This window comes from Podospora bellae-mahoneyi, chromosome 5 (assembly GCF_035222275.1).
Source record: "Podospora bellae-mahoneyi strain CBS 112042 chromosome 5, whole genome shotgun sequence".
NCBI classification, from domain to species: Eukaryota; Fungi; Ascomycota; class Sordariomycetes; order Sordariales; family Podosporaceae; genus Podospora; species Podospora bellae-mahoneyi.
In genome coordinates this window covers 2,598,784-2,621,029 of record NC_085884.1, presented here as the reverse complement: position 1 = coordinate 2,621,029, position 22,246 = coordinate 2,598,784, and the positions used below count along the sequence as shown (strand labels likewise).

Here is a 22,246-nt window from a genome sequence, read left to right as displayed (position 1 = left end):
TGATGATTCTGACCATCCGACTCGTGAGACACACTTGGAAAGTGGTTTGCCTCTAGCGTATAGGCCCGTTAATGGCGGTTTTGTTGACCCGCCATGTTGGAACCGGCCGATGCAGAACTAAGTAAACAGACCACGCATCGGTGGTGGCGGCGCAGGAGTTTGATGCCGCTTGTCTAATGCAACGTTCGGCGGCATGTGCTAGAAGCCCAATACTTGGAAGCCGTGCTGCCGGTTAGAGTTGGTTTGGCGTGTTCGTTCTAATCGTGGACAGAACATCTGCTTGAACCGGAGAAAGCTCCTCTATATAACCCGACCTCACCCAACACCCGAAGAGCATTTTCTTTCCTCATCACCCAGCACTCACATTCATCACTAATACTCCCTTTACACTAATCTCACCCACGCTCGCTTTGAGAAAAGTTTACGCACAAAAACAAAAACAAAAAAGACACATAAACCCCCAACCTAAATCTTCACATCTCAACAAACACATCACCCAACCGTTTAATCAACCAACAACCAACCCAACTGTCAAAATGAAGTTCTTTGTCGCCATGGCCGCCATCTTCACCACCGTCTCGGCCGTCACCATCTCGCTCCCCTCCGGTGTTAGCATCCCCAGCGGCGTCACCCTGCCTTCTGGTGTTGTTGTCGTCTCGGCCGGCGCCTCCGCGACAGCCGCTGCCGATTCCGACTCCAACGCCAAGGCTAAGAACAAGCGTCAGATCAACATTCCTGGACTCCAGTCCAGCAGCACCACCGCCGCCGCCGCCACTGCCAAGGCTAAGAACAAGCGTCAGATCAACATTCCAGGACTCCAGTCCAGCAGCACCGCTGCCGCCGCCGCCACGGCCAAGGCCAAGAACAGAGTCTAAGTGCTTGTTCGACACGTTGGGCGGGATAGCGACATGATCTTTTGGGATGTTTGGCATGATTCTTTGAGGGATGATTCTTTGGGATTGATTTTCTTATTTCATGATTTCTGGCTTGGCGGTTAATGACAAGCTCTTGTCGCTCTTTTGGATAGTTGCCGAGAGGATCTTTGGCTTTTTGATTTTCTTTTTAGACCGGGCGGATTGTGTACGACTAGGATGTACCTAGAGGGGACGGGAGAGGTTGGGATAGACACAGAGGTAGAACCGCGGCAAGAGAGCGAGTTTTGCTAGCGACGCTGGCGATACCTTGGAATAGCAACGTAGTTCTCCGTCATTAATAGATGATAATCTATCCCAAACCACTGGTTTCGTGAAATGTTGCAGCGCACTGAGGGCCTGCCGCAGTATATTAAGTAGTATGTACAACCCGCGTCTAATTAATCCAGACACTATCTACAGTCTAACAGAAGGAAAACCAGCAAAAAAGCACACGCTCTATACCGCGTACTTTATAGTTGTTGGACGTCCCAACCCAGGCGTCTCTATTGTCTGTGCAGGTTGGGGAGCGGGGGTCAACGGGATCTCAACCTCGGGCGCCTTGGTTTCCGCCGAGCTCGAAAAGCTAGAGGTGCCAGGTGAATCGGCCGGGTCGTCTTTCTCTTCCCGGTCACGGTCACGGTTCTGGCTAGGCACTCTGCTGATGGTGGGGGCCCTGCTGATGGTAGGGTATTGGCTCAACGAGATTCTGCTCATGGATCGGCGGCCCATCGAAACGCGGCTCATCGACCTGCGACCCATGGAAATGGTGCGGTCGAATGTCGGCAACTCGGCATCATCGAAAACGGGGCGTGAGAAGCGGTTGTAGGCGATAAACGTGTGATCGTCACCGACCTCGGCGTTGACGGGGGTCGGGACGCGGATAGACTTGCGCTCGAAAAGCATGGCATCGTCCTGGATTGGCTGGACACCGTACCAGCCATAAATTGCGTTCAAGGCGGGGATGGAAAGACCGTGAATGACGATGGAAAAAAAGACGAGGAAATACACCGTTGGCCCGATAGCCCTCAACAAATTACCCATCTCTTCATCGGCGTCGGCGAGTTTCGGATAAAGATGCCTGGTGTGTTCGACGTAAAAGGCAGCTCCGATTCCAATGGGGCCAAAGTATCCCATAAACAAGGCCTCCTTCCAGTTCTTGATGACGTTCGGCATGAACTTGTACATGATAAAAATAGCAGGGATGCGGCGGAAGGCAAGGATGAGGAACCCGAGGGCGATAAGGCGAGGAACTGTGATGCCGGTCGTGTCTGGCTGATGGAACTCGCTCCATGGGATCACGGTGCCGAGGTACATGAAACCTCCAAAGTTGAGGAGGACATCAACGGATGAGTTTACCTCATCGTGTCGTTCCAATGTCTCGCGCATGTATTCACCATCCCAGTTTAGGACACTGCCAGCGGTGAAGCAAGCCAGCAAATCGTCACCCCCGATCATGCCACAGACACCAAGCAAGAACAGCTGAGATTGATTAGCTCACGGGTCAGTTCAAAACCGGACGGCTCCAACGACTTACACCGAGCGCAGTGGGGTAGAGCACATAACTCTCAGAGTCTACCCACTTGCGTTGCAAGGCAAACTTCAGCCCCTTCCCAGCAGCATATCCAACCACAACACCGATAGCAATCGACATGAGCACAAAGTAGAGCCATGTTTCGAGGAACCATTTGCCAATCGCCTGGCCTACTCCTCCGCCATGTCTCACCACTTCCTCTCCGGCCCGAGCGACGAGTGTCGATGCCTCGGGGGTCTGGGCCCGCATGAGATAGGTCGCCAGCAACAAAAACGGGAAACCAAAGCCATCGTTAGCGCCGGCTTCCGAAGAGATGATTTCTCGGAGATCTCTGGCGACAAACTTGTCGGAAAAGGGGCCCTTGGCAACGGCTTGTGACAAAACGGGATCGGTACAGGTGATGCAAGCAGCCATAACCAAGGTCGCCAGCAGGGTCACCTTGGGGATGGTGGCCATCATGCAGAGAGTCGAGCACAGCCACATGATTGTCATGACGGGAAGCATGAGCATGAGCATCTCCTTCCACCGAAGCTTTTGGTACTTGGCCGGCAGTTGAAAACCAGCAATGACAAGCTGGACGCCGATAACCACTCGTGTAATGCCCTTGAATCACAGTGTTAGTGATAGGCACGAGTGGTGATGAGATGCAGGGCAAGACAAACCAGCGTGATCTCAGATACTTGGCCTGGTTCGGCTGAGCCCCATCGCGAAGAGTCTATAAATTTGGCCGCTAGTGGACCAAGAATGATACCAAGGGTCATAGCAGGGACTGAGTGATGTCAGTCATCATGGTTCTTTTGGTATAGTTGGGGGAAACCTACGAGCTTCGCCGAGAAGCCATCGGTTCTTGATGAGTACCGAGATGACGCCGAATCCCAAGATGAAAGCACCAATAATTGTCAATACAATATTGAGCTCGCTGACGTTTAGGACAGGCATGATGAGCAAGACGGGATGCCTAGGCGGCACCGAAGCCTTGATGGGAGAGGAGGGGGGTGTATGTTGAAGTCGCGTTGCTTGGCCAGCAAGTTCGAGTTGTTGATACTGTTGATGCTTGAGGAGAGGAAAGAGGGCGAGGGAAGGGGAAGGAGGACCAAGAGATAAAATAAGAGATTATGAAAAAAGCACCCAAGCAGGAAGCGAAATAGCGCAAATGGATCGACTAGCAACCGTTATGCTTGCTATCCCAGACGCAGGCCAGCTGTGTCATCATCCCACTTGCGCTTCACAATTTACCCGGGATATCCTCCAACACTTGTTCAAGAATGAAAGAAGAATGAAATGGAAAATCACTCCATTACCGGCGAGAAATGGGGAGACACTCGGCGGCATTTTGTGCGGGTCGCGGGGGCTCCTAGCATACCCATTTCCCCTTGAGGAAGGGTCTTGATGCGTAGGCCAAGAGCCTTGGTTCTGGTATGTCTTCCTGTGAGTAAAACATCGGCCTGCCGCAAATGAAGTTGGATAGTGGGAACCATCGTTTCCTTCGCGTCCCTGGAGTAACCCCGTGGTATCTGAGAACGACAATGACCAAAAGAGTGACAGCCCCAGCGAGGGCAAAGAGCTCTCACCTGGGGGGAAAGAAGGCGAGATAAGAAGATGGATTCGTGTCTGATCAGTCTTGGTATCAAGAACCCATTGGTGTGCAGTCGTCTCACCAAGTCTCGGCCTCTGCTTGGCTACACTTGGCTGGCTTGGCTGGAGAACTGCAACATCCAGATTTCTGTGCCGAGTGTCTTGGCTGTTGGTGATCCTGTCGTTGGATGTTGTTCTTTGGGCTGTCGAGATCAAGAGAGCCTCTGCTGATTAGAGCGCGGCAGCACGCGAGCGTAATGTAAGAGGTTGCTGGCAACTGCACATGATGACTAGTAGCTGGAGTAGCGCTCACGAGACTTTCACAGTAGTGCTAGTTTTTTTACAGTTGCGTGGGGGGGCACAGTGGCCAGCAAGGGGGCCCCTATTTCAACCCGGGTCCACTTTTCTCGGCAAAACAATGCCGGATCTTCGGCCTTTCCACAGGGCTGTCAAACAACTCTGCCATCTTCACGGGTGCAATTGTCTGGTTCTGGATCATTTTGAGCACTGGATTCTCGGATCATCGCGATGCGTGTCTTTTTTAAGCAACAGATGCCCATTGTTGCTCCTTCTTGGCCGCAAAAGAATCCCAGCTCAAGGGTTCAGGTCTGATGTTATCATGAGGAGAATTTCTTGTCGCCTCTTGGCAGGATTGGCAAAGTGGTTCTGGGAGGAGCATCAACTTCTTGGTTGTTCCATCTCCCAAGAGTTCCAAGGCTTGGGGGCCAAGAGCACCAGCACAGGAGCTTTTGGATTCGGTTGCTTCCAGTTCCCCTGTTTTTGGCTTGTCAGGCGATCCGTACTCTTTTCCGGCTCGATGTTAAAGCCCAACGACGTGATATCCTTGTTTTTCTTTTTCTTTTCTAGAAGCTGTTAGGCGTGTTTGCTATCGGGAATCTCAATGATGCAAACAAAAGTCTCCTGTCGCAGGCTTGGCTGCGATGCTTGGAAGTTGATCATTTGGGTGAAGATGCATGGGTGGCATGGTGCCAAGGCTTATCAAGCATCACAAGAACATTGGCTTCCACATCGAGGGTGAACTTGGCGATCGAGATGACAGAAAAAAAACACGCAAGCTTTCGAAGAGATTCCGATCTGCTTGACCTGCTGCACGATTGGGCAACACAGTCTGGGCAATTCGGTATCAAAGCTTCTTTAGCTGGGAACAAGGAGACGCCTTACTGTTAGCCACTCGGCCCATGGGAACAACACTGGGCATTGTTTCAGCGATCTTGACAGGTTGATGACTCACTGAACCAGGCTGAAGGGGGCTTGTTTCGTGTCGGAATTCTCTTTATGAGTGTGTTAGAATAGCCGACGGTATCAAGTCCAAGCGAAAGGGGTTGCTCGAGATATCGGACAGCGATGTTTTGCGCAAGCCCCGAAGCAGCAACCAGGAGACGAGACCGACGTTGCCGCCATGAAGCTGACCAGCCTCTCAGCGTCTAGATGTCAAAGGGAAATAGCTACGATGCCGGCCACAGCGACTTAGGAGGAGCTGCACATATATACCTGCGCAACGAGGAGCAAGGCATCTAGATAAGTACAGAGAGCCTTTGCAGGTAGCCAAAAAGAGGGAGTTCAGTTGGGAGCGGAACAGTATCCTTGGGGCAGAAGCAATCTTGAGGGTTCGGATAAGAAGAACAGGATCAAATTATGCCCCGCGTCTCGTCGAGTCTGATCTTGTGGTTGGGTTGGGGCCCTGGAAACCTACGATTCATGTATCTCTGCTTTGCGTATGGGAGACTAGACGTACGGTTACGCAACTGTTTAGAGGACCCCAAGGATGAGAAGCGAGAGGTTTGGGTACTGGGTAAGCTACCTTAGTGAAAGCCAGTGTAAAATGAAAGACCTGCACTTCGTATCTTTCGGGTCATGCCCAACGTGCGTAAGGTTTAGATGTCTATCAGTGTTTGAAACATTCAGGAAGATATGTTTTCAGAGGTAGACAATGTGACAAGACGGAAAAGTGGCAAAACTTTGAAGGGTCCACAAACAGAGAGAGCTACAAGACAAGAAGGCAGCCAAGACATATATCCTGTGCAGAACACGGGGCCAGCAGAGAGCCGTGGCCCGTCTGCTCTGGAAAGACGGGTTGCTTAGAAACCTGCAACATGTTTGCCTTTGCAGGGGGCACTAGGCAGATAAAGACGAAAAAGTGTCTTGGAAGAATGGTCAACATTACAAAGTGAGTGGAAGTAGCAATCGGGTAGAGTACGGACCCCCTCCAGGTGTAGCATCTGACAGTGCCTCGCAGCATCTAGAGAATGGCGTTCATTGGCATTTACCCAGGGAGGATTAGGGTGTTACAAGGGCTGGAGTTGACGTGTGACATGGGCCGCAAGACAGCTTGGTGGTCCATACGCATTCACATGGCATGGCCAAGCCGACCTTTTTGGTGTGGTAATACGCCACACAAACTAGACAGTTCTGGTTCGAACTCATAATTTTGGCCCAGGGCGCCACAATTTCATCATAGACGAGTTGATGGGCTAGATATGGCAAGGCTCATAGTCATGTGTTCAAAATATTGGCTCCCAGTACTCTGGCCCCTGGATCTGGAGGCCATCGACTGAAAATTTCATTACCCAAAGTAACTGTGGAATGATTCTTGCATCGGTTAATTTGTTTCTACTACCTAGTAGCTGCTGATGCTTCTCCAAAGCCTGTGCTTTGGGTGTGTGCTTCTGCTCACGTCTAAGCAATCTCGATTCGCTTGAAAAGAAGCTCCTTGGTGGGATCAGGAACAGACTGCATCGGGTCAGTATCAGTGCTTGTTTGAAACGGAATGGGCTACTCACCGAAAGTCCAAATTCAAGATTGGGGTACCGCTGGGTGTGCCCGTCCATCAGCTTCATATCGTACATCAAGATGGTGTTGGCGATAATCATTTTGATTTCGTTTGCGGCGAAGAACCGGCCTGGGCAGGCGTGTCTTCCGTACCCAAACGTCAAGACCAATGGGTTGACGCTGACGAACTGGTTCTGAGCAGCCTCCTCGACTGCGCCCTGCTCCCTGGCCTTCTGTCGAATGTCGTAAAAACGCCAAGGATTGAACTGGTCTGGGTTTTCAAATACGTCGGGGTCTTTCGCAAGGGCGTGGGCCGGCACCTCGATTATAACATCGGCGGGGATCACTTGGCCGTTGGAGAGAGTAAAGGGCTTGTATACGCGACGTTGGAACCCCGCAAAACCGGCGGGGTCGATTCGCATGGTTTCCTTGATGAAAGAATCCAGCCTCTTCATGCCTTGAAGAGCAGCCGACGTGAACGTGTTATTGTTCTGTGCGAGGACATCTCGGACTTCATCACGTAGCACAGAGACATATTGGGGGTAGGCGGCCAGGTTGTAAAAGCTGTGATGGAGCTGTCAGCGAAAAACAACTTTTACTTGTCAGACAAACCAAAGAACCTACACGTTGGTCGTGGTCATGGTGGTGGTGTGAATTGCAGCAAAGCTAATGCCCAGCTGCATTCTGGCAAGGGTCTCGGTCTTGTATTCACCGCCAAACTTCTCAGACTGGCCATCGAGCATCCACTGCAGCATGTCATCAGGGGCCTGCTCCTTGGGGAGCTTTTTGCGATGGGCGACAATGGGTTTAATGAAGGCATCGGCTTGAGCAAGGCGCTCGTTCAACTTCTTGATCTCGGGAAGACGATTTGCAAGAAAAGGGCGGAGCCATGGGCGCATGGTGTCGACAGCCCGGCGAGCGTGCATGAGGTCAATTGTGTAGTTGATAGCTGCATCGACATATTCCTCTGAACGGCTCAGTTCCGGGCCGATAAAGACGCGGCCTGACACCATGGCAACGATACGGAGAAGCTTGTAGTTGATGTTGACAGGAGTCCAGTCGTCGCATTCGGGCATCTCCCGACGGAAAGATTCTTGGACTTCTTCGGCAATGGTGGGGTTTAGGCGCACCAGCGAAGGCGTCAAATTGCTCTTGACGATGTGAGGAATGAGCTTGTGGCCGACTTCGAGCTTGGTGTATTTGGCGTGCATGGTCTGCTCAATGGCGCCGTCAAAGCTGACTGTGTCGTCGGGAAGACTCTTGAGCTCATTGAGATACTTTGGGGGCACAATGATGACATGGTACTTGTTCGACGTGATGATTCGGAAGACTCTGTCTTTGAACTAGGCGTGTGTGTCAGCATTGCGGTGCCATGTTACCTGTTGTTTCGCTGGCAGTATCCTACCTTCTTGTACCCGGTAGCGTAAACATCCTTGGCCCGCGTCAAAAAGACCTGTCGTCGTTTTTCATCGCTGGGAAGATCATCCAGGGCGACAGGGAGATTTGCGAGTGGGTTCCCTTTGAGGAGCACCTGGGCCAGAAAAACAGCCACAAGCAGCCCAGCCGTGGATAGCAGAAGTGGCAGCTTGGCCGCCAATGTCTGCAGCAGCGTCTCGGTCTGTGCCATGTTTGTTGTTGGAAGCAAGTACTGTGGGGGAGAGACGGTAAACTGCAGGTGGGAACTATGGCTGATAAATAGGTAGGTTGCTCACGATTCACTTGCCCCCCCATGGCTCCTTCCAGATTCCATGTGGAATTCCTTGCGGGTGGGTAATTTGCCGTGCCGATCGCTGCCAGCCTGCCAGCCGGCTCATCTGAACCAGCAGGAGCGCCGGGCAGCAGGCGGGCACTGCGGGAAACTGCGTTGGTGCGCGTTTATCATCCCATAACAGAGAACCTGTGGTCAATGACACGGTAGCACCCGCCTGGTTTGCATGCGGTGCAAGGCCTGCAGTGCCAGTGGTATTTATCCGTCTGCGACCTGAGGCCGTTGGAAGTGGTGATGTTTGGATACGCGGATAGAGGGCCGACAAATCACAGGCCGACCCGAATAAGAAGCCGAACTCGAGCCTGGACCGACATCGATGCAAGTTGTCTTGTGGTCCAAGCTTCCGCGATCTTTCCGTGCCACCCGCGACGCCAAGTTTGGCCCCCGCGCCGATGGCGCTGCCGTTTTTTGCACGCTATGCCAGGCCTACCGCCGGCACTCGCTGTTTTCCTATCTTTATTTTAACGTCGGGTCCCGGCTCCGCTCTCGTCCCTGTCCCACCCAACCTGAACCGGGCGTTTCGGAGGTTTGGCCGTCCTCTCCCAGCGTGCCAGCGACGCCAGCATGGCACGCCTCGAGCTGGGATATACAAGGTCTCAAACCAGCTGCCTGCACTGCAAGCAACAGGACCCCTCCGGATTGGTGGAGTTCAACTGTTTTGATTGATCAGATCCACCCTCGCTTCCCACAGCATCCAACACTTCCCCATATTTCGACAACCTGGAAGTTCACCACAAGCCTCTCAGCAGATGACCAGGTCAGCTATAGGTTTCGGAACTCTAGCCTCTTCACCACTGGACCGCCGATACTGTTCATTTCCTGTCCATAACTGCTCACAATGTTTCCGAAGAGATACAAAGCCTGCGGAATATTGGACCCGGCGTGATGCGAGATATTCTGAGGATGGCGAGGGTGCCTTGGGACTGCCGTCCGAGGTGGGCATTGAGTTGGATGTCTGAGGAAATTGACGAAGGGCCGTGATGTTGATGATGTATGAAAGTTTATGGTTCCATTTCAGTAGATACGTAGCTGTCGGTGATTGCGTATGCGGGGGCAACTCAGCGTGATGAGGTCATTGACTAGGACGCCAACGCATCGGCGATCAATGATTGACAGCTTCTAGATCTTCAACAATTGATTTACATCGCATACGATTTCCGAGCTCAGTTGACCACTCAAAGAGAGCTAATTTGCAATCTATGACGGTATTGCTATTCCTGTTTGATTGGTTCCCAGCAATTATGGGAATCAAGGCTCACCTAGACGTCGCTTCATGAAAGAAATGGCCGCCATCATTCATCATCAAGGCGTCATTGAATGATCCGCCGGATAAGGTAGCACAGGCATAAGAAAGATAGCTTTTACCACAACAAAGCCAGTTAATAACTCACCATCGAATTCCTACCTGCCTTACCTACTTGACTGTCTTCCCAACTCCGTCATTGCACAGCATCTCAACACAACGCTAATACTTTCTTCACCATGTTCAACCAGTGCATCAGACCACCGACCACTCTTCTATCTAGACAATCTACCAGGGCAGTGTTCTCGCTTCCATCTTCCAGCCAAAGACCATCCTTCATCTCCGTCGCCAGAATGGCCACCGCCGCAGGAAACAGAGTCTCTGACCGCATTAAGCACGACCACCGCGAGCTAGAGTCCTACTACAACAAGATCAAGTCTGCCAAGTCGGAAGATGAGAAGGTCCGTTGGCAAAACCAGTTCGTCTGGGAGTTGGCCCGACACTCGATCGCGGAAGAGCTCGTCGTCTACCCAGCCATGGAAAAACATGTGCCTGACGGACTCAAGCTGGCAGAGAAGGATAGAAGCGAGCATCAGATAGTAAGCTGCCTATTCTCGCCTAGATACACGTTCATCTATGCTAAGAACTCCACAGGTAAAGGAGAAGCTCTATGAGTTTCAGCAAATGGAAGCCTCGGACCCCAGCTTTATTCCAGCTATTGACTCGCTCTGGGAAACCTTGGGACAGCACATCAAGGAAGAGGAACAGGATGACTTGCCACTGTTGGAGAAGCACATCGAGGAGGGCGACTCCCAAAAGATGGCGGCCAGTTTTGACAGGACAAAGCATTTTGTGCCGACACAATCGCACCCTGGAGCACCTGATAGGCCGCCATACGAGACAGTGGCAGGGTTGATGGCTGCGCCGATTGACAAGTTGATGGACATGTTCAAGAAGTTCCCCAGTGCAGAGGAGAGGAAGATATGAACGTGGGATGATTAGAAACTTATGATAGGTACCTGGGTAATCAAGGAATGTCGTCCAAATAGACATCTCGAGGTTCCACTTGGTCGTTGTCGCTCTCAGATTTGGCGATTTGTCTGACCCCGGCATGCCGAACCAACTCCGCACCACGGTGTTGTTCGCAGTCATGCTGAATCCAGATCAGGGACTTCTTATTCAATATTTGCACAACAATGATAAAGCGTGCCCCATCGATAATGATTGGTGATACCTGGCATTCCTGTCGGCTGGGTATTGAATGCACACTTTTACCCAAAGGGGAGATAAAGTCCCGATAAGAGCTGCGTCACTGATAAGAGCTTGAGAGGGGTACGCCACCAACAGTTGCGCGCGCAGGTGTAAGTGATAAGGCAGCCAGCGAGGGATGTGATGGCAGATATATCTTCTGCTGCCTGCCCAGCTCCCAGCAGGCCTGTTGAGGCGGGATTGTTCTGTGTCACCGTTGTGCTGCACATTGTCGCAACCTCTTTGCCAACATGCGGTTTTACGATGCGCTCATATCTCGCCTTTCCGAGGGCCCTTCTCTGATCCATTTTATTCTCACCCTTGTGAGCTTTTTAATATGGACAAAGCTCTTCCAGCTCTGGCGCCTCCGCCGACGACAAGACGGCCTCCCTCCCCGAGCATCCACCCCCACCCTCGAAAAGTCACCCGAACGACAATGGGGCCACTGGGTCCCGTCCTCCTTTCGCTTTCCAACGCCCGAGCCATATCCCGACTGGTCCATCGAAACCACCAAGCCTCTCCCTTACCGACCCTTCCGTTACGGCCCGGTCTATCACGTTACCATGGGACTACGCAAAGCCCAATACGAGGACTGGATTGAGCTCGACAACCAGTTTCCCAAGTACCACGCCGAGAAGCAAAAGCGCATCGCCCTCAGGGGAGACAAGTCGTGCAAGACGCACCCCGAGGCATACCCTGCCGCGATGGAGTTGCTGCAGGAGTTTCGGGAGTACCTGCCGGCTCGGTATCCATCCTTGTACCAAAAGACAATAAAGGGGGTGAAAAATCTCTGGAGCGGGGAAGACTTTGACTTTGAGGGCGATGAGCAAGGTCGGCTGGTCGAGGACCCAATGCAGATGGCTGCCAGGCTTGTGCAGGATGATCTGGCCATCATGATTGAGAGGGAGGACGGGAATTACTATCTTCTAGCTGGAGCGACATTGCTGCCAGGCTTCTGGCGACTGGAGGACAAGTTCGGGATGGGGTTGAGCGAAATCCACACTGTATGTTCGAGCTGTCTTGTCGGGATGGGTGTTGAAGAAAGAGACACAACTAACAAAAGAGACAGTCGGGGGATGTTCCACAATACAAGGAGAAGTTGGAAAAGGGCATGATGAACTTCTTCCGACGTGTCAAGCCACAAGAAATGGTGGCTCGCAACAATTACTTCTTTCAGGTGGACGACCAGCTGGGTTGGTCATGGTCGATTGGACTCGAGGACGCGCCCAATGTGTCGTGGGCTACGGCCGAGAAGAATAGGGCGATCCAGCATCATTATTTCCGGTCCGAGAGACAAACCCTGAGGAGACTGCCCAACTCAGGAGGGGTAGTGTTTACAATCAGAACGTACTTTCATCCGGTCACCGAGATCGCAGAGGAAGATTATGTGCCAGGGCGACTTGCGAGCGCAGTACGATCTTGGGGTGATGATGTTAGCAGATACAAGGGCAAGGACAAGTATCAAGATGTGTTGCTGGAGTACCTGGATCAGAAGCACCAAGAACAGTTGGATAGGGGGCTCGACTTGAGCAGGGAAGACGAGGTTCGGGCGTATCCATATTGAATGATAGACCAAATGTGCCTTTTTCACTCCTCACCGACCTCGACCTTCGCGGTGGCGGCAGCTTCGGGGCCCACTCCAAAACCGAACAAGCGAGACAGCTGCATCCGCGCTTCCGAGTAAACAGCATCCGGAACGCTGCGGCTTCTCGAGAATGATATGAAACAATCGGTGCACCTGGGCCCCCAGGCGTACTCCCTTCAAAGCGGGTGGGCTAGCGGGCTGTTCCGCGTGTCGTCATCGCTTGATGCGCCAGCAGGACCCATATGCCAGCAGATGCTAGTTTCGACCTTGACCGCCTCCGAGACAGGAGGAGCAATTGTGACAGCTCCAAACTCATGACAATCTCGCCCACCTCATCATTTCTTTCGAAGCCTACGGCAACTGTTATCGGCCCCTGAACAACACCCCAAAACCGATGATGCCTGAACAAGATCAGACGGTGTCGGAACAGTGATATAATGATGATGCATCTGACTCCAGCAATACGAGCGGTCAGACATCGAGACCCAGATATGATGGCGGAATTCTCCATTGGGAATGACTGAGAACTGTCGTCCGGTTCGCGCCGCGAGGGACTGAGTTCCGACGCAACCGGTTTGCTTGATGGGGATGATGGGGATGATAGTGAGAGTGACATGCGCTCTTTAAAGGACAGAATCTCCTGCGAACAAAGCGCACCTGTTCCCGTATCACCTACAAGCAACACAACCAATCCCATCATTGGAAATAGCTGTCTTGTGTCAAATCCGCACGATGTCTTCACCTCAGTTTGGCCGGCGCCTTATCCCCACCATCATCGACGAAAGGGCGAGATTTGAACCAACAAGAGAGTGGATTTCGGTCCCGCGGTCCATTCACCCAAAGGATGGATGGAAAAAGATCACATACAAGGATGCTGCTAACGCCATCAACCGCATAGCCCACAAGCTCGTCAGTACCACCGGAAAGCCAGAACCCGGTTCCTTTCCCACAGTGGCCTACATTGGTCCCAACGATGTTCGATACCCAATCTTCGCCATCGGCGCCGTCAAGGCAGGGTACCAGGCCCTGTTCATCTCTCCACGCAACTCCCAGGAAGGCCAGTTGAACCTCTTTGAGCAGTGCAACTGCAACATTATCTGGTTTGATCAGTCCTTCAAGAACATGGTCCAGCCGTGGCTGGAAGAGCGCGACATGGCCGCCATAATGACCTTTCCCGTCGACATGTGGTTCCCCCAAGAAACTATTGATCACTACCCTTACAACAAGACGTTTGACGAAGCCGAATGGGATCCTTTGCTGGTTCTGCACACGAGTGGGAGTACGGGATTTCCCAAGCCGGTTGTTTGCAGACATGGAATGCTGGCGATAGGCGACAAAATCCACGAGCTGGGGGAGTGGGAGGGGAGACGACTGTGGATTGAAGAGATGGCACTGAGAGCCAACAGGATCCTTCATCCCAGTAAGCGGCGTCTGATCCGACATGTGGGAAGTGACGCGCTAACACATTGTCAGTGCCTCTTTACCATGCTGCCGCCATGTATATCAGCATGATCATGATTCACTACTGGGATGTGCCCGCTGCGTTAGGGATTGGAAATGTTCCCCTGAGTTCTGCTTCAGTGATGGAGTATCTTCATCACGCCGAGGTGGATGCCGTCATTTTGCCGCCTGCTGTTCTGGAAGAGCTGAGCCACGACACAGAATCTGTCGAGGCTCTCGCCAAGCTGGAGTTTGTCGGCTTTGGTGGAGGTGAGTGCCTACCCTCCCAGCGTCTCTTGAGAGTGATGGTTGCTAACGATCCCAGGCAACCTTGCAAAAGACCCAGGGGACAGACTTGTCAACAACGGCGTAACACTACTCAACGTCATCTCGGCTACAGAGTGAGTCTTGCCCTTCAGCAAAAAAGCATTTCGAAGTTAACCCGTCAGATTTACGCCCTTCTTGATCTACTGGCAGCCTGATCCCAAGCTTTGGCAGTATTTCATCATCAACTCGGACCTCTTTAGCTGCGAGTGGCGCAAGACAGCCGACGATGATGCGTACGAGCAGATCATTGTCCGCAGAGCAAAAGAGCCTGGCTTCTTAGGCTTCTTTTACACCTTTCCCGATCTCAAAGAGTACAGCACCAAGGACCTGTACAAGCCTCATCCCTCCCTCAAAGATCACTGGATCTATCAAGGCCGTTGCGACAATATCATTGTGTTTTCCAACGGCGAGAAGTTGAATCCCATCGACATCGAGACCACCATGATGAATCATCCCAAGATCAAGGGCGCACTCGTTGTTGGCAGCGGGCGGTTCCAGCCAGCACTGATTCTCGAGCCTGCAAAACATCCCGCCGACGAGCAAAAGTTCCTTGACAGTGTCTGGCCCCTGGTTGTGAAGGCCAACAAGCAGACGGTGGCACATGGCCAGATTGGGCGGCAGTTCTTGGCTCTGTCAAACCCCAACAAGCCCTTTCTCCGAGCGGGCAAGGGAACAATCCAGCGAGTTGGCACAATGAAGATGTACAACGACGAAATTGACCAAATCTACAAACATGTCACCGAGGTCCGCTCAGGGGAAGCGCCGGTGTTGGACCTGTCATCCAAGGACGCCCTCAACGAGTGCATCTTGAAGATCTTTACCGACCAACTCGGTGCACCCAGGCTCGAACCCGGCACCGACTTTTTCTCTGTGGGGGTGGACTCAATGCAAGTCATTAATTTGTCCCGTCTCTTGCGTGCAGGCCTCAGCGCAGCAGGCGTCACAGTGGACTCTTCCGCCTTGGCCACCCGTGTCATCTATGGCAACCCAACAGCCAAAAGGCTCTCCGACTATGTGTGGTCAGTCGTCAACAAGGAGGGCAAGGACGCCACCGTCGGAGAGCCTGATCATGAGGAACACGCCATGGAGGCCCTGCTAGAAAAGTACACCCGTGACATGCCCTCGGGTCAATCCGAAAAGCCACCTCCCGCCGACCAAGACCAAGTCATCGTCATCACCGGCACAACAGGCGCTCTCGGGTCCTACATGCTAGGCATTTGTGCCTCGTGCCCCCGCGTCAAAAAGGTCATTTGCCTTAACCGCGCCGTCAACGGCAAAGAACGCCAGCTCAAGAGCATGCGTGAGCGTGGGCTCACAACCGACCTCTCCAAAGCCGAGTTCCTCCACGCCGACATGTCCCTCTTTGATTTAGGCTTGGGAATGGAAACCTACAACCGGCTCCTGGGTGAGGTCGACCGCGTGATCCACAACCAGTGGCCTGTCAACTTCAACATGCCAACCGAGTCTTTCGAGCCGCACATCCGGGGCGTGCGCAACCTGGCTGACTTTAGCAGAAAGGCGTACAAGCGGGTGCCGGTGGTGTTTATCTCCTCCATCGCCACGACGGATGCCTGGAGGAAGAAGGAACCGGTGCCGGAGAAGTCGCTGCGGGATTTTGACATTTCCACTGGCGGGTATGGACGGTCGAAGCTGATCAGTTCGTTGATTTTGGAAAAGGCTTCGGAGATGTCGGGGGTGCCGAGTGAGATCATCCGGGTGGGTCAAATTGGGGGGCCGTCATCGGAAAAGGGGTACTGGAACAGGCAGGAGTGGCTGCCATCTGTGGTGGCCAGTTCGGTGTATATGGGTCTGTTGCCCAACAGCTTGGGCCAGATGACGACGGTGGACTGGGTGCCGATTGAGGGGATTGCCCACATGGTGCTGGAGGTGTCGGGTGTGACGGAGGATGTGCCGGTCGACCTGATCAGGGGCTATTTCCATGGCATCAATCCTAGGAAGGTGCAGTGGGGTGAGCTGGCCAAGGCAGTCAAGGACTTCTACGGCGACAGGATCAAGCAGATTGTGTCGTTTGAGGAGTGGGTGAAACAACTGGAGAAGAGCGCGGCGACGACGGAGGATGTCAGCCGGAATCCGGGTGTCAAGCTGTTGGACACGTACAAGACTTGGAACGAGAAGGTCAGGGAGGGACAGGGATATGTCGATATGGAGATGGAAAGGACAATGAGGAGGAGCAAGACTATGAAGAACATGAAGGCCGTGACGGGAGACCTGATGAGAAATTGGTGCAAGCAATGGGGCTATTGATCCATGTAGTATTTGTCTTGGTAGGTAGAAATGGATGCCGTATGGGCTGTGATCACCCAACACAAACTCTACCCAAGCGAAACTAAACAAACTCTCCCGTTCTCCGTCTAGTCAAACCATCGTCTGTCCGCGTCGTAGATAAGGGTGTGATTGTTCTCGGTTTATCCAATCCTGGAACGTTTCGCATCTGCCAAATCAAAGTAGAGGTGCAGATCTGAAAACTGTTGGGGCAGAGCCTCGAGATCTTTGCGCAGTTTTCGATTCTTAACCAAACACTGTGTGACATCAGTCTCACGCCGATTCTACCGGCTGTCGTCATTCCCCCGATTCTCGACATCGATGACCTCTCCCTTGACCCAGAGCTTGAACCCATTGTATTTATCCTTGACTCCTTCCAGCTACATCTTCAACATTTCCTGTTCGCGCTGATTATTCGCAAGTTGACCTTCCAAATTGTTTTTTGACGGATCTTAATATCCTCCAGCTTCCCAGAGACCTTGCCGTCCAGACTGGAAATGGAATTAAAATTCTTAGCTGAGGCTTTTTTGATGTCGCCCAGGACCTTGGTCAGATCTTTGACATTGCTTGAGTTCTTGAGGGCTGCTGTTCAAGCTGTCGTCGACTGCGCCTTTTCAGCCGCTTCGGTCTCTTTTTGCACTCGACATTAGGTATTGGCAACATCCAAGCAAACTTTGGCAAGCGACTCTGATATGCCCTTCAATTCGTCATCGACTCGTTGAAATTTGCCTTCGATCGTACGTTGAGCCGTAGCCATGGGGCCAACCTGCTGGACCAGGGTCGTCATTGATGACAGCGTCTCGTCGGTGCCTTGCTTCTGGGTGGTATGATTCGCGAGTTTGTCGAAAACCTTGATCACGGTGGTGGCAGATGTCGCAAACTCGGACCTCAATTCCTCAGTATCGCGGTCGATGTGATCACCATGGGGGTTTCACAACTTGGCAAGAGCTTCCTATATGATTGTCCATCCGTCAGCACTAAAGCGAACTGGTATGCCCAAGTGGAACAAACGACACCCCAATCAGTGCCCCACTTCGCCTGCTTCATCCTCGATAAACAAGTCAGGTGACCATGTGGGAGCATCCCTCGGCCACCCCCTCCGAGCTTGCTGCCATCATAATTCCATTAATAAATCAACATACTCCGACGAGGGGGATTTGGAATGGAGGTACTGCGCTGAATGCATCGACTCCGGATGATGGACATACCTCTGGCATGGTTGAGCCTTGGCTCTTCTCGGTGCTAGCAGCACGGTGCTGGTCGACCTGTCGAAATGGTGTCAGTGAGTCGAACAACTCGCCAACCTGGGCTGTGACTTACAATGGCACCATTGTGATCACAATCCTCTTCGGCCATAACTGTTCGCCTTTTGCAACTCAGCCTTGTTGAGGTTGAAGTGTGGTGGTCGTGGGAAGGGTGTGGCTGAATTATTGGATGGGTTGGAAAAGTCGAGATTGGGATCGAGGACCGTCAACTGGAAAGATTTGGAACAAATGCGGAAGAGGAAATTTGTCGCAGGCACGCAGGTGAAAACGTTTTTTTTTATTATAGCTAAACCAAAACTTATTTAAACAAAAAGCGTCTCGCTTAGCCTAAGTAACTAGGGACCTTCTATTAATACTCGACTTATTATAAAATAGGTTATATAGCTCTTTAAGGAATTTAAAATAAAACTTAATATATTCGGAAGTATATTATCGCTATATTAATTGTAGTTAAAGTAGTACTTAAATTTCTAATACCGGAGTATTATATAAATATTAATATATTTTAGAGTAATTTCGACATTTTAATAATAATAACTTTTAATTTTTTTAGTATTTCTTTTAGTTTTAATACCTAAGCTTTATGAACCGTAATATATCCTATAAGATAGCAATTTTATATCTATTATATAATTCTTTTAATTTAATTTATTTAATACGTTTTGCCGTAAAACCATTATTTTTAACGACCTTCGTAATAACTTCATTAATAATCTATACTAATTGATTTTATGATGTTTGCATTTAAAAATGTCTTTCTTCGTACTTTCCTTTTAGTTCTGCTAATCTACCTTTTACTTCCTAAAACTCTACTTTCTTTTATTTAATATATTAATTAAGGTTTTCCTCGAGGTTTACTACTTGACTTTACTAAAACCTAATAACTATTATTTTTATAATCCGTGATCTTTTCGATATAGTAATAACTATAATCTTCTTATTTAACCGAACTGTTTAAATATTTAATGATTTCTTCTAGAATAGCTCGCTTTACTATTAGTTTGGGGTACGGCCACAGGCCTGAGGGTATGAGTAAGGAAGTGGGGCTCTCTGAGGATTCGGAGACTCAGGGGTCATGTATATAAGCGGTCTGCTTCGGACATTCTATTTTAGACAGGGCATCGACTGTTATTTCTTCGTATTTTTGCGCTTTGCATGCGTGTAGGCAGTTCTGGCCCTCTGATCAGGCCAATCCGGTGCTTACTGTGTGGTCTGCGAGCACACAGAGTCTTCTGTTTGTCCTACGTGAAGTGCGGCCTGCGAGCGAGCCACTATCACGCAGGTGTGTTCATTCAGAGCCCTGTTGAGGGTATATTTGTAGTGTTGTGGTTGTTTTGTGTGTTTTCTTACTATTTTACTATAATTAAAATTTTTAAATAATTTTTACTTTAATTCTAGCCTTATACCTTTTACTATTATATAGTATTAATATTTATCGGTCTTCAATATAGAATACCGGAGTAATTAATCTTAAACTATTTTTTTATATTTAATATTAGAATATAACGAACCCCTATTTAGAACCTTTAAAAGGGATACTAGTTAAAGGTACTTCTGAACAATCCTGGTTCGGTACATCTAAATAGTATACAATAATGGCTTGTCTCAATTATAATAATTTAGATACTAACGATTGTAACTTAAATTGCAGACTGCGGAACTATCTATCTACCCCAACTAGTTCCTTCGTATATATAAACCTAATGCTAAACTTTGGATTATTCCATTCCTCGAGGATCATGACTAACTCTCGAGGATCATAAATAATTCCCAGGAATCATTTATAATTCCTTATGCCCTGGATAATCCACCTCCCAATGGTCCATCTTTCTCTCCTATAATTGGTCCTGCTAGCGATTGACTGTGCGTCTTGTGCCCCGCACACGGTCCGCCCTGCCTGTTAGCTTAACTGTGACATCCACCCTAAAGTACTATATTAATAGCACTTTACTAAGGAACCTTGTTTATTAAAACTAATACTGATTTTTTTACGGCTAAAAAGACTTTAATATTTATTAAATATTTCTTTAAGAAAGCTTAATTACGTTTTTACTTATATTAATATTAAAATTTTAATGCCTAATTTATTTATTTAATGGAGCGATTTGAATTCCTTTAATAAGTATTAGGTTTCCTTACTTTATTAACCGTTATTTAAATATTAAAATAAAGGTTACAAAGAAAATTAATTATATTAAAGTTAATGAAGTTGTACCGGAGAATATTAATAAGTTTTTTAATTTATATTTTGCCCTTAATGAAATTAAGTTTAGGTATAGTTATAACTATAATAAAGTAAGTATAATAAAAAGCTAAAGAAAAAAGGGTTTAGTTATAAATTTTTCGCAGTATGGTAAAAAGTTTATATACGTTAAATAGAACGGAGAAAGGATTTAAATTATAAAATTTAAATGTATTTCATAAAATAAAAGAATTTTCTTTCCCGGTATTACTTTTAAAAGTAAAGACTTTTAAAAATAATAGTTCTAAACTAAGTAAATAAAAATTAATATATAATTATATTAAAGAGCAAATAAATTAACAATGATTCTACTATTAATTAATTTAGAAAGATTTTCATATCAAGGATTAAATCTAAGGATATATTAAAACATCGGTTTTTTTTTTAAAAAAAATAATAATTTATCTATTATTAACGACTTTATACTCTGGTACTATAGGAATAATATTTACTTTCTTTTCTTACCTCTCTATTACTTTTACGTTCCTTAACTTTTTAATATTCATTCCTTTTTTAGTATAAAGAAAGCGTTTAAGAAATTTATAACTATACACAACGCCTTTATTAACTATACGCTTAACGGTAAAGTTAATTTAGTCCGGCTATATAACTTTACCCGTAAGTAGGGCTTTAAGAAAGAAAATATTACCGGCGGTTAGTGTGGAATAGAATTATGGCTTATACGTAGGCGTAAACCGCTCTCTTTAAGCTAGATAGTAGTTAATATAGTACCGTTAAATCTCTCTTTGAAAATACTTACTTTTTATACCCTGGAGGTTCTCCAGGTAATTAAGAAGGTTAGGGACCTACTTAAGAACTATACGCCGGCCAGAAAACAGCTTATGGTAAGGACTCTTACCAGTATTATACTTACACTAAGATCTAAAGTATCCATCTACAAAGCTGATGCGGTAAGGCACCAACAGAACGCCCAGAAGGCCCAGGAAGCAAAAAAAAGGCGCAAGTTGAATAGAGAAGACTTGAATTTAAGTTTGTGAGGCTCTGTGAACTGGAAGAGGCCTGTATTGAAGGGAGGGTGGTGGAGGAAGAAGTGGTAGCCATGGAGGATGTGGAGCAGCTAGAGCCAGCCTAGCCTGTGCGGCGTAGCGCACGTCATCGGGTTCAAGGATACCAAGACGCATTAGCAGATAATGGGAAAGTATTCAAAGACAATGAAAAGCGTTCACGTGAAAGCCACCAAGACATCCACTTCTCATTAACAACTCAGGCACAATCTTACCAGCAATTATTGCTTATTCTCCAAAGTAACACGACAATAGCAACTAAAGTGTGATGCCAAACATTTAGACACTTGTCCAGCCACACCCCTCTATCGACCACACCATTTAGGCTCCCCCGGAGAGCAGTCAGCTTCTGTTAGGCCAGAGTAGATGCCTGTCTGAGGTTCTTTTGGCAGCCTCGTCGTTGCGAGGAGGTTGACATGCCTTGGCGGTGCATGGTTGGTTAGGCATGGGCTCTTGGCACATTGCCCACCACAGCCTAGCTCACCAACCGCATCCATAGCTTCTGTCAGTCACATGCAAGTTCTATCAACCACCCTTCGCCGTTCTTTAGCCTTTATGTTCTCTCAAAAGTCAATGATAATCCCTCCCGACAACATAAAAAACGACGACAGTCCTGGTTTGCCTACACCCAAATAATACCAATGACCAGATCGATTGCCCTGTGGTGGGAGGTTGGCAGGAGGCATATGGGAGTCATGAGATGTGCACAGTTCTGGAAAATTGCATTCGACATGCATCATCTAATTTTTACCCTCCCCTCTGTTTATCTGGGCATACTTTTTATCTGGGCAGCCTTAATGGGTATGGCCACTGGATATGAAAGCAGGCACCAAGGTTTGAACTAGACTAATCTTGTGGTGGCTTGGACCTTGGAACTACGGAGTTTGATGGCGTCTCAGACACAAAACAGTCGATCGAGGTATGTGGTTTTGCAAGCTGACATCCCAGGGCACCCAAATCCAACTTTCCAAGGTCTATTACGATAACTTCCATGTTGCTGTGACAAAGAC

At 49.2% G+C, this 22,246-nt stretch overlaps 7 protein-coding genes across 7 annotated transcripts; 4 read left to right on the top strand and 3 right to left on the bottom strand.

Moving 5' to 3' along the window:
• Positions 1–536: 536 nt before the first annotated feature.
• Positions 537–875, top strand: QC761_512500 (uncharacterized protein; the record flags this gene model as incomplete). The annotated part of the gene is made up of 1 exon (XM_062880418.1): positions 537–875. The coding sequence occupies one exon, from the start codon at positions 537–539 to the stop codon at positions 873–875; it is 339 nt and encodes a 112-aa protein (XP_062731131.1).
• Positions 876–1,370: 495 nt separating this feature from the next.
• QC761_512490 (uncharacterized protein) lies at positions 1,371–3,384 on the bottom strand (the record flags this gene model as incomplete). The annotated part of the gene is made up of 4 exons (XM_062880417.1): positions 1,371–2,393; positions 2,449–3,048; positions 3,108–3,214; positions 3,267–3,384. 4 exons carry the CDS (start codon positions 3,382–3,384, stop codon positions 1,371–1,373), a joined length of 1,848 nt encoding a protein of 615 aa, XP_062731130.1.
• A 3,138-nt stretch (positions 3,385–6,522) lies between these two features.
• QC761_512480 (uncharacterized protein) lies at positions 6,523–9,542 on the bottom strand. Its single transcript, XM_062880416.1, is given in 5 exon segments — positions 6,523–6,771; positions 6,822–7,374; positions 7,435–8,153; positions 8,216–9,004; positions 9,017–9,542. The coding sequence occupies 4 exon segments, from the start codon at positions 8,435–8,437 to the stop codon at positions 6,718–6,720; spliced, it is 1,548 nt and encodes a 515-aa protein (XP_062731129.1). The 5' UTR covers positions 8,438–9,004; positions 9,017–9,542; the 3' UTR covers positions 6,523–6,717.
• A 287-nt stretch (positions 9,543–9,829) lies between these two features.
• QC761_512470 (uncharacterized protein) lies at positions 9,830–10,956 on the top strand. The gene is made up of 2 exons (XM_062880415.1): positions 9,830–10,420; positions 10,476–10,956. The coding sequence occupies exons 1-2, from the start codon at positions 10,061–10,063 to the stop codon at positions 10,806–10,808; spliced, it is 693 nt and encodes a 230-aa protein (XP_062731128.1). The 5' UTR covers positions 9,830–10,060; the 3' UTR covers positions 10,809–10,956.
• A 237-nt stretch (positions 10,957–11,193) lies between these two features.
• On the top strand, positions 11,194–12,633 carry QC761_512460 (uncharacterized protein; the record flags this gene model as incomplete). Its single annotated transcript, XM_062880414.1, has 2 exons — positions 11,194–12,073; positions 12,139–12,633. Exons 1-2 carry the CDS (start codon positions 11,321–11,323, stop codon positions 12,631–12,633), a joined length of 1,248 nt encoding a protein of 415 aa, XP_062731127.1. The 5' UTR covers positions 11,194–11,320.
• Positions 12,634–13,386: 753 nt separating this feature from the next.
• QC761_512450 (putative NRPS-like protein biosynthetic cluster) lies at positions 13,387–16,715 on the top strand (the record flags this gene model as incomplete). The annotated part of the gene is made up of 4 exons (XM_062880413.1): positions 13,387–14,074; positions 14,107–14,364; positions 14,420–14,495; positions 14,544–16,715. 4 exons carry the CDS (start codon positions 13,387–13,389, stop codon positions 16,684–16,686), a joined length of 3,165 nt encoding a protein of 1,054 aa, XP_062731126.1. The 3' UTR covers positions 16,687–16,715.
• QC761_512445 (uncharacterized protein) lies at positions 16,686–18,237 on the bottom strand. The gene is made up of 3 exons (XM_062880412.1): positions 18,025–18,237; positions 17,847–17,969; positions 16,686–17,599 (listed from the first exon to the last, which is right to left on the bottom strand). The coding sequence occupies exons 1-3, from the start codon at positions 18,058–18,060 to the stop codon at positions 17,351–17,353; spliced, it is 408 nt and encodes a 135-aa protein (XP_062731125.1). The 5' UTR covers positions 18,061–18,237; the 3' UTR covers positions 16,686–17,350.
• Positions 18,238–22,246: the final 4,009 nt, after the last annotated feature.